This window comes from Ziziphus jujuba, chromosome 9 (genome assembly GCF_031755915.1).
Source record: "Ziziphus jujuba cultivar Dongzao chromosome 9, ASM3175591v1".
Classification (NCBI taxonomy): domain Eukaryota; kingdom Viridiplantae; phylum Streptophyta; class Magnoliopsida; order Rosales; family Rhamnaceae; genus Ziziphus; species Ziziphus jujuba.
Window position 1 is genome coordinate 9,255,990 of NC_083387.1, and position 10,916 is coordinate 9,266,905.

The following is a 10,916-nucleotide window of genomic DNA, read 5'->3' on the forward strand; positions in this document are numbered from 1 at the left end:
TAATATGCAAATATTTTGCAGAAAAAAGAAATACTATTTATTATTTAAAATCCTTTGGTAAAATTGCAACAAGTAATTAGAAAATTGGAAAAGAAACATATTTTTTCTGGATTTTAAGGGAAAAAAGGTCTCATTGACCAGTCCATTTCAATTCTACAACAACTAATTGAGAAGATCAATTAAAAATTCCTACAATAAGGTATCTAAATATTCACTAATTGTAGTATAATTCACTTCTGGATACAGTTTCGTCCCTTCTACACCACCAGATGCCTCAACGTCAAAGTATGTTTGGTCACCCTTTATGAAAGCAGAATATATGAAAATCAAATCCAGATTCTCAGGATATGGAGTCTCTGCACATTTGCAATAAGCTAACATTATTGGTGTGAAACATTAAACGTGAAAAGCAGAGGAGTTAGCAATTTCCATGGCCACAAGACAGTTCACGACTCAAAATTATTTATATAAAGATAGTTTCATTCATTTATATAATATAGCCCTCTGATCATCATGATTGCATGTGATTAGATGGCCGAGTTCCCCCTCACCTGTTCTTCCCAACAGATCATTACTCCATGTTTATATATAGAGATGTGCGTTTAAGAAAGTCCAAGGTGTTCTTACAAGGATATACTATTATCCTTGTCTTGTAGACTTTATACAGTATGGGGTAATTTGTTCATTAAAAACCACGTAAACCTAGTATCCTACAACCTACATTATTGCTTGCCTGCACTGGGAAATTTAACTTGTCCACAAAGCGGAGCCAAAGACATCAAATTAAAATCTTGGACTAACTCCAACAAAGTAGAACTCCCTGAAAACATTATTAGATATGGTATCGCTAAAAGTATTTCATTGGAAATTTACTATTGTGAAACGGCGTTAAGTTCTTATACATCTCCTTTGCAAGGTTTTTTCAGATACAGAGATAAAGATGATTATAAAGTGACCAGTTTATTTTGGAATTCTATTCTTTCATTTTCCCTAAGTTCAGAAACAACCATCTCATCAAATTCTTCAACTTGGTAATAAAGTAGCCACCAATGAGCCAAACAACTATAATTCTCAAATGCTCAAAACTCAAATAAACTAGTAGAATACCTGTAATCCTGTTAAGAAGCTCCTGTTCTGATAAATAAATCTTTTGAAGCTTCTTCGCAATTTTAGTCTCCCAAATCCCAACCAGCTCATTCATGGAGTATACATTTCCAGGGGGTCTCAAATGCAACACTTTATTCAATGTTCGTGGATCATCCACTGCTCTGATAGTGAAGGAAGCAATATCTTTTTCTTGTACAAATACACCTGCGATTGAAAAACAAACAAACAAACAAACAATGAGAAATCAAATTAACATCAAAAATTTGAAATGGGTTGTTACCTTTAGTATTTCCATGGCCAAAGATGGTGACTTGATCCCTCGGAGGAGAGGTTAGACCAGGCTGAACAAGTGAAGGAAGTAAATAGCTCATAAAGAAGTTGCAGGATACAAATGTGTATGGAATGCCTTGCTCTTCCACCAAGCGTCTAATTTCAGCTTTTGGAGAAAAGAAGTTGTAATGCATCCCTGATACTTGAACCTTATCTGGGTCCAACCCAAATTCTGAGGGAATGAACCTCTGCAATTGTATTAAAAAAAACTCCACAAATCATCAACAAAATCAAATCTATTTGTCTAATATGGTCAAAATTGAAGAACAAAGAAAAAAAAAAAAAAAAAAAAGGAAGCTAAAAAAAATTGTGACCATACTTTTATGCATCCAACTTGTTTGATAGCTCGGATGAGAAGCTTCTGATCCAAGGCCTGAGTCGGTGAAATAGCACAGATTACCACGTCCACTTGCTTCAGAGCTTCAATAAGGCTCGCTTCGTCTTGCAGCGAACCCTAACAATCAAAAAAGAAAAAGGAAAAAAAAAAAATTAAGCAGAGTAAAATTGAGTGGAAGATTTCAAGAATTTTGTAAAAGCAAAAGAAGGAAAAAGAAGCGAGCAAAGAGATAAGACTCTGAGAAGAGTGGCTCCGGCATTGGAGAGAGATTGAAGGTTCTGAGACTTGAGAGGATGGGAGAAGGATGAGTCTCGGACAAGAGCGAAGGTTGGGTGGGAAAAACGGAGACTGGCTTCGGCCAAATGGCGGCCCAAACGACCTGTCGCTCCGATTACCAATACTCTGCTCTTCTTCTCCATGTCGTTTACTTCACTCTTCCAATAAAAATTCACTTGGCCTTTGCGCTTGCCGCCACGATAAACTTTCCGACGTATCCGGTCCCTCCGATGAAGAGGATCTTGCTCTAAGAAGCCTTGGGATTGGAGCTGGGGAGACAAAATGGGAGAAGAGTGAGAGAGAGAGCGTTGCAGAGAAAGAAAAGGGCAAGCACTAAATGACGGGCTGGCCATACCATTAGGAAGACTCACCAAACCCATCTCCAATTTATATGGTAGTGGAGGAATCAATTACAGCTAATACCATTCAAAGAGGCGCTACTCTGTTGTTGGCCAACCTTTTGTTGAGGTGATTGCAGACGCCCCTCAGTCCAGGTTCATCTTTTGGTTGGTTTAGGATTTTTTTTTATTTATTTTCTTTTTTAACAATACTTTTTTATTTTTGGTTTTATGATCACAGATAAATTCGAATAGCTCATAATCCATTCTAACTTAGTTCGATTTTAACAAGAATAACTCAACTTGTTTAGTAAAGTATACAAGTGAAGTTTTAGTAAGAAATGAAACTCATGATTTGATTTTGAAACTAAGTTAGTGATTAACTAATAAATATATTATATATTTCATTTTTATATATTTAAATAAAAATTATTTTATAAATTTAAATATAAAAAATATTTTTTATACTTTAAAATTATAAATTTTTAAAAATTAAATTAAGTATATAATAAAATTAGTAGAATAACTGAAGTTTATTAATTATTAATGTTAAAATTTTTATTTTAAAAAATAAATATTTAAGTTCTTAAATTTATATAATAAAAGAAATGGAGACAAACTTAAGTAAGAAATTTTAAAATTTTGTGACTTTTGCGGAATTTAAACATTTATAAAGTCTAGCTGAGCTTAAAAATAATAATACCTGATTCAATTTGACACATTTATATCCTAATTTTATATCAAATATTTTTTTACGAAATATCAAGAAAGTTTTATTTAGTTGGATTTTTTTTTTTTTATGCTAATGGATCTTATATATTATTTTAATAAAATTACCATCCAGAATTATTTTAATAGATCTTGTTTGCTTTCTTGGGTAATCTATTATTACTATTATTATTTTAATAACAATAAGTTCTTATTTAATTATTTTAATATCAAGAATTTGATAGATTTGACGTTACAACAAAAATGCGCGAGATACTTAGAAAATCTGATAATTTTACTTGATTAGTTTATGACCTTTCTTAACAAACTGATCCACAAAAGTTTAAGATCATAATAGTCATTAGTCACAAACAATAAAGAGCGATAGTACAAGCGTGCGTCCAGATTCATTAGCGGAGATTTAATTATTTATTTTTTGCAGGAAAAAAAAAAAAAAAAAAAAAAAAAGCTTGTGTTTGGATGATGTAATGCATATGGAAAAAAGTTATTTTTGGATGATGTAATGTGTGATAAGGTCTGTGGACTTGCAATTACTTTCTCGTCCTTGGAACAGAGCCGGATTTTTTTTTTTTTTTTTTAAAATGATACAGGAGCTCGAATCCTCAATAAAGCAATAATTTTATTTAGTCGTAAAATCTCTGTTCCCTTAAATAGCCAATTTATTTTTGTCATTTTTAGATAGAGGACTGAGTTATCCAGTTCGCTGACATTGAAATTCTTCATTGCTTTCATAAGTAATTAAACCACATAATAAACATTTTACCAATTATTAAAAAAAAAAAAGAGATATTGTCAGCATTGGTCACTTAATTATACTATGTGTAATACTTTAGTCCTCATTTTTTTTTTTTTTTTTGACAAATTGGTCCCAAACTAGTTGATTGTGTGGACTGTTCATCCTTTCCGTCTAGTTCCATCCATTTTGCATCGTTACATGTATGTGTAAATCACACAAGGCAAAGTCTTTTCACACCCTTTCTCTAACCATTGTCCATTGATGCAGTTCATGGCCTCCATCCTAAAGATTAGTGGGCAGTTTTGGTAAGTCATATTTGTGCTAGACTTTGTATTTCTTTTGCTATGAATATTTTTTTTGCCATTAATTCTCATAAAAAAAAAATTATTCTCTTGCCTACATAATCATTTTTAATCTTTTTCTCTTATTAATTTTATGCATCTCAACCTATTCTCATGGGGAGGAAAAAACAGTACTTCAAGTGGACCCAATGGAGCTCTTATTATACAGGTTGCCATTTTATATTTTGGCAATTCCCACATGAAACATACAGCCCAATAGTAGCTTCAACAATCTTTGGTGTAAAGGCATGTATTTTCTCTACATACTAACAAATCTTAAAGCAAATTCATGATCCTTTGACTCTTTATTAATGGATTATTTGAAGGGGTTGTAGGATTTGGAATTAGCAAAACAGTGTAGTAGAAGCAAATTACCACAACATGCAAAAGGAAAAAAAAAAAAAGAAAAAAAAAAGTCCAGCAATTGATGTTATAGTGAAAGAAGAATTCCAATGGTGCAAGATAAAAAAATAGCCTTACCCTATAAGTTATATCAATAAAAGAAATTGGTAACATGCTATCTTCAAGCCTCAAGAACTATGCTCAGTGTTTGCTAAAGATGCAGAGTAAGTTTGATGAATATCAGTAATTATGATTGAGTTTGTCTTATCAAAAGAGAAAAAAAAAAAAAATTGGATTTCCAATCACTACTGGAAGACAAAAAAATTCCAATCTTCTAATGATTAAAGCCTCTTTGGTTTTCCTAAATCCTTAGGACCTTTAATTTCTCTATTTGCTTTCGTCTATGATGAGAATCTCTCCGTGCCGGCACAATCTACAATCTACTAGGGTGCTGACCCAATATGGATGAAAACCGGACCCATCATCAGAGCTCAAGCCAAGAGATTTAATGACAACCTAGCTGCTTTTATACATGGAATAATTAATTCTCAAAAGAACTTGTCAATACTTGAAAATAGAAAGCCTATTTTAAGCATCCAAGTGTTGGAAGCCGTTACAGATCCGGATAGTTGTTTTAGTGCAAATATGGCCTCCGGGCAGCAACGAATGGATTCAACACTTCTTGTATTCCATGGATATCACTAAGAGGCCGTGGAATCATGTCAAGGCAGAATCAAAACCATCTAAAACCATATTATACGGATAACATCTCAATTTAACCGAAAATGTGTTATTTTAGCTGCTGGCTTTGATTTTTCTTCTTGGTCAAGCAAGTTTGACTTATTCCAATCAAGGGACAATGTGTGGAAATCATTATTAATCATATTTGTTATCCTACATGGTATATGGAAGCTGATTTGGAGCTCAAACAAGTTGGAAATTGGTCAAAAATACTTTAGTAGTCAAACTAGTCAACTAGTTTTCTAATTTGATTTTGACTTTTTGTTTTAGGAAATTAGTCTTATATTTGGTTTCTCTTTATTTATTTGCTGGACAAATCAACTTAAGAAAGTTATTATTTTATTATGTTCATTATAAATTAATTAATTCCTAATTCAAAATAAAAAAATTAATTAATCCAAATTAGTTTAGGAAAGTAGATGAATTTCGACCAACATGTTTCCTTTTCTCTTTGGTGGCCGGTTTTAACCTAAATTTTTAGGATTTATTATTTTGTGATTTTAGCCTATTTAAGGGATTGATTTTAAGGACAAACACACATTTAATAATATTCAGAAAATTTATTGTAAAATAAAATTCTCTTAGTTTTATTTGAACACCTAAAACACTATTAGAGAGTGAGTGTTTTAGTTTTAACTTATCAATAGGGTTTCCATAATCTATTGTCGCGTATTCGTTATACCAAAGTTTCTAATCAAATGTTGGTTAGGGGTTAAGGATTTCCCGTAAAAACTTGAACTTCGTTAAGATTCGAACTAATATAATATGGGTTCAAGCACGAATTGACCTAGGTTCGTATTTGTCTCTAATATAGAAAAGGGAGTGAAGGACAAAGGATATGAATAAGACTTACATGTCCTTCATGATTGCCTCATGTGATTAACATATGAATATGACGGTCCAAAATGGATGGAATTAAGCAGAAAGGATGAACACTGCACACAATCAACTAGTTTGGGGATCAATTTGTCACAAAAAAAAAAAGTTGAGGGATTAAAGTGTTAAACATAGCATATTTAAGGGACCAATGCTGATAATATCCCCATGCCCCCCGAACCACCCCCCCCAAAACAAAAAAAAAAGAAAGTATTTTATCAAAAGCAAACACATAATAAACAATTTTGTAATATAATCACACATATCAGGATTATTAAGGTAGAGGTCTAAAATGGGCCCTTGCATTCGTGTTCGTATGGTGGTGCACACATTCCATTTATTTTCCATATCATGTTCATACCATATCTAATTTTAATGTGCCATACTCGTAAAGTATTCGTACTGTCCAACCTAATTTTACACCTTTAAATTATTAGCTTATTCTGCCATTAAGATAAATGAAAGGATCCTAAGATAAACAAAATTAAAAGGGAAAAAAAAAAAAAAAAGCAAAACAAGAAGAAGAAAATAATGAAAGTGAAAGGTACGCCTGCCGAAGTAGTTCATGATGTATTACGTTGGACCCAGTTTAGGCTTTTCTGGACCTTCATTTTGCCTCTATTAGGCTTTTCATTGGGCATCTCAGTCTAAAGAGAAGTTGACTGGAATTGTTAATGGAGTTTCTATAGGCACAATTGAAAAACATCCTCTACATGTTTATTTTTATAATTTTATTTAAACATACAAGTGAAAAAATCCTCTACATGTTTATTTTTATAATTTTATTTAAACATACTCTTTAAAATCTAAACATTTTAGATATATTTAGTACTTATAATTGCATCTCCCAAAAAAAAAAAAAAAAAAACTTTATAATTGCCCTTTAATTAATTGAAAAAATATTATTTTTTTGAGTAAACGACAGCAATGAAACCTTACAATGGACCATTCGCCAATCCCAGGAGAAATTATTATGTAGGATGGTCTTACCGTATCATCTGTAGATGTGGTAGCCCTTCCAATTAGTTGATGACAAGTGATTGGCTCATTAAACCAATTACATGCTATCCATCTATTTTTTTTTTTCTTACAAACAGTAAAGTTAACAAACGCTAACTCACCCCCCAAAAAAAAAATTAAAAAAAAAAATCGTTAACACCATTAAGGCTAACAGCTAATAGGACAAATATTACCACTTATACAAATACAATTGACCGAGTATGCGGCAAAATACTTTTCCACATTTAAAAGGAAAACAAATTAGTTTTGGCACAAGGCAAAGATGGATAGAATTGCCAAAGGCATTAATTTTCAAGTAACAGGTTCTTTTGCCAGCCACTTCCCAACAAGCCGTTTCCTGGTATATTGCAACGGCATTGTCTTGCAAGATTAGGATCATAGTGAGCGAGAGGGATGAAAAGTTACAACTATTTGTCTCGGAGATGATTTTTCATCACTGGAAAACAACACTACTTTTTGTTTTTTTTGTTTTTTTTGTTTTTTTTGTTTTTTTGTTTTTTTTTTTTGTTCCCGAAAATGTGGACCCTCTTCATTTGGATCTGTAAAATTTGCTTTCCAAGTGGTAATTGTCTTCTACGTTGATTGCGTTAACGTTTGTTAACATTCCTGTTAGCAGGCAAATAAAGAAGATTGACAGAGTGGAATTGGTTTAACAATCCAACCATTTGTCGCTTACCACATCTCCAGATGACTGTGGTAAGACTATCCTAATGAATAATCTTTCCAACCAAAGACCCAGACCTGGAACCGACCTAAAACCCATCCATCTGTTACTTGTACGGTTTTACTTCCCAGAATCAGAGTTATCAACTCAATATACACCAACCCCATCATCGTCCATCTTATATCTGCACCTACACGACATTGATTGAAGTGATTTATCTATTTCCCTAAGCCTACATTTGTGTTTATTACAGCCTTTGATGCAAGCATTAATGTCCTTTCATTCAATTCTTAAAAAGCAACTTAAGTAGGAAAATATTCCGTGTCTTGGGTTTTATTATGTTTATAGGAAAAGAATTACGAGACATAAAGAGGCAAAGACGAGAAAAGAAAGAAGTTTGCTTCCGAAACCTTCCCTCTAACCCAAATGCGGTGTAAAAATTGTCAGGATCCAGTTTGCAGTTACGCCAATTTGTTAATATGCAAGTATTTTGCAGAAAAAAGAAATACCATTTATTATTTAAAATACTTTGGTAAAATTGCAACAAGTAATTAGAAAATTGGAAAAGAAACTTTTTTTTTCTGGTTTTTAAGGGAAAAAAGGTCTCATTGACCAGTCCATTTCAATTCTACAACATCGTATTGAGAAGATCAATTAAAAAGTCCTATTTCAATTCTACAACAACGTATTGAGAAGATCAATTAAAAAGTCCTACAATAAGGCATCTAAATACTCACTAATTGTAGTATAATTCACATCTGGATACAGTTTCGTCCCGTCTACACCACCGGATGCCCCAATGTCGAAGTATGTTTGGTCACCCTTTATGAAAGCAGAATATATGAAAATCATATCCCGATTCCCAGGATATGGAGTCTCTGCACATTTGCAACAAGCTAACATTATTGGTATGAAACTTTAAACGGGAAAAGCAGAGGGCTTAGCAATTTCCATGGCCACAAGACAGTTCACGACTCAAAATTATTTATATAAAGATTGTTTCATTCATTTATATAATATAGCCCTCTGATCATCATGGTGGCATGTGATTAGATGGCCGAGTTACCTCCACCTGTTCTTTCCAACAGATCATTACTCCATGTTTATCTATATAGATGTACTTTTTTTTTATGCGGTTAAGAAAGTTTAAGGTGTTCTTAGAACGATATACTATTATCCTTGGCTTGTAGACATTATACAGTATGGGAGTAATTTGTCCATTAAAAACCACGTAAACCTTAGCAAAAATAAAACCATGTAAACCTAGTATGCTACATTATTGCTTGCCTGCATTTGGAAATTTAACTTGTCCACAAAGCAGAACCAAAGACATCAAATTAAAATCTTGGACCAACTCCGACAAAGTAGAACTCCCTGAAAACATTATTAGATATGGTATCGCTAAAAGTATTTCATTGGAAATTTACCATTGTGAAACGGCGTTAAGTTCTTATATATCTCATTTGCTAGGTTTTTTCCAGATACAGAGATAAAGATGATTATAAAGTGACCAGTTTATTTTGGAATTCTATTCTTTCATTTTCCCTAAGTTCAGAAACTACCATCCCATCAAATTCTTCAACTTGGTAATAAAAGTAGTCACCAATGAGCCTAACAACTATAATTCTCAAGTCCTCAAAACTCAAATAAACTAGTAGAATACCTGTAATCCTGTTAAGAAGCTCCTCTTCTGATACATAAATCTTTTGAAGCATTTTCGCAATTTTAGCCTCCCAAATCCCAACCAGCTCATTCATGGAGTATACATTTCCAGGAGGTCTCAAATACAACACTTTATTCAATGTTCGCGGATCATCCACTGTTCTGATAGTGAAGGAAGCAATATCTTTTTCTTGTACAAATACACCTGCGATTGAAAAACAAACAAACAAACAATGAGAAATCAAATTAACATCAAAAATGTGTTGTTACCTTTAGTGTTTCCATGGCCAAAGATGGTGACTTTATCCCTCGGAGGAGAGGTTAGACCAGGCTGAACAAGTGAAGGAAGTAAATAGCTCATAAAGAAGTTGCAGGATACAAATGTATATGGAATGCCTTGCTCTTCCACCAAACGTCTAATTTCAGCTTTTCGAGAATAGAAGTTGTAATCCATCCCTGATATTTGTACCTTATCTGGGTCCAACCCAAATTCTGAGGGAATGAACCTCTGCAATTGCATCAAAAAAACTCCACAAATCATCACCAAAATCAAATCTATTTGTCTAATATGGTTCAAAATTGAAGAACAAATTTACTAGAAAAGAAAAAAAAAAGGGAAGTTAAAAAAATTTTGACCATACTTTGATGCATCCAACTTGTTTGATAGCTCGGATGAGAAGCTTCTGATCCAGGACCTGAGTCGATGAAATAGCACAGATTACCACGTCCACTTGCTTCAGAGCTTCAATAAGGCTCGCTTCTTCTTGCAGCGAACCCTAACAATCAAAAAAGAAAAAAAGAAAAAAAAGAAATAAATAAGCAGAGTGAAATTGAGTGGAAGATTTCAAGAATCTTGTAAAAGCAAAAGAAGCGAGCAAAGAGATAAGACTCTGAGAAGAGTGGCTCCGGCATTGGAGAGGGATTGAAGGTTCTGAGACTTGAGAGGATGGGAGAAGGAGGAGTCTCGGACGAGAGCGAAGGTTGGGTGGGAAAAACGGAGACTGGCTTCGGCCAAATGGTGGCCCAAACGACCTGTCGTTCCAATTATCAATACTCTGCTCTTCTTCTCCATGTCGTCTACTCTCTCTCTCTCTGAGTCACTGTGCGCCTACTGCTTCAGCTTCAGCCTCATTGCGTTGCGTCCCTTCCGTCGTGATCACGAGGCCTGCACATGCCTGATATCTCTCTAGTCTCTACTTTGGTCTCTGGCCCAGCTCCAGCTTCGGTCCCTTATTTAAAAATAAAAATAATAAATAGTATTTTAAAAAAACAAAATAACAGCCATAGTAGCGAAATCTATCAATAGACTCAACCACATCATTATGGCTTTCTTTTTTTTTTTTTTTATAATTTATTTATTATTTATTTTTAACGGAGAAAACCAAACTAGATTACTTTAAACTTTTATTAGGCCAAA

At 33.3% G+C, this 10,916-nt stretch overlaps 2 protein-coding genes across 5 annotated transcripts; both read right to left on the reverse strand.

Annotated features, from left to right (window-relative positions):
* Positions 1-13: 13 nt before the first annotated feature.
* On the reverse strand, positions 14-2,528 carry LOC107404003 (probable pinoresinol-lariciresinol reductase 3). 3 transcript variants are annotated; one of them, XM_048481604.2, is made up of 6 exons: positions 2,406-2,528; positions 2,011-2,319; positions 1,757-1,891; positions 1,388-1,625; positions 1,108-1,311; positions 14-356 (listed from the first exon to the last, which is right to left on the reverse strand). In XM_048481604.2, exons 1-6 carry the CDS (start codon positions 2,406-2,408, stop codon positions 190-192), a joined length of 1,056 nt encoding a protein of 351 aa, XP_048337561.2. In that variant the 5' UTR covers positions 2,409-2,528; the 3' UTR covers positions 14-189. The 3 variants fall into 3 exon arrangements, with proteins under 3 accessions (XP_048337561.2, XP_048337560.2, XP_048337559.2); XM_048481603.2 differs by having other exon boundaries at positions 2,422-2,445; XM_048481602.2 differs by having other exon boundaries at positions 2,011-2,467.
* Positions 2,529-8,388: 5,860 nt separating this feature from the next.
* On the reverse strand, positions 8,389-10,712 carry LOC107404306 (probable pinoresinol-lariciresinol reductase 3). 2 transcript variants are annotated; one of them, XM_016011254.4, is made up of 6 exons: positions 10,389-10,712; positions 10,141-10,275; positions 9,770-10,007; positions 9,501-9,704; positions 8,504-8,715; positions 8,389-8,456 (listed from the first exon to the last, which is right to left on the reverse strand). In XM_016011254.4, the coding sequence occupies exons 1-5, from the start codon at positions 10,569-10,571 to the stop codon at positions 8,549-8,551; spliced, it is 927 nt and encodes a 308-aa protein (XP_015866740.3). In that variant the 5' UTR covers positions 10,572-10,712; the 3' UTR covers positions 8,389-8,456; positions 8,504-8,548. The 2 variants fall into 2 exon arrangements, with proteins under 2 accessions (XP_015866740.3, XP_060676107.1); XM_060820124.1 differs by having other exon boundaries at positions 8,389-8,715; positions 10,389-10,711.
* Positions 10,713-10,916: the final 204 nt, after the last annotated feature.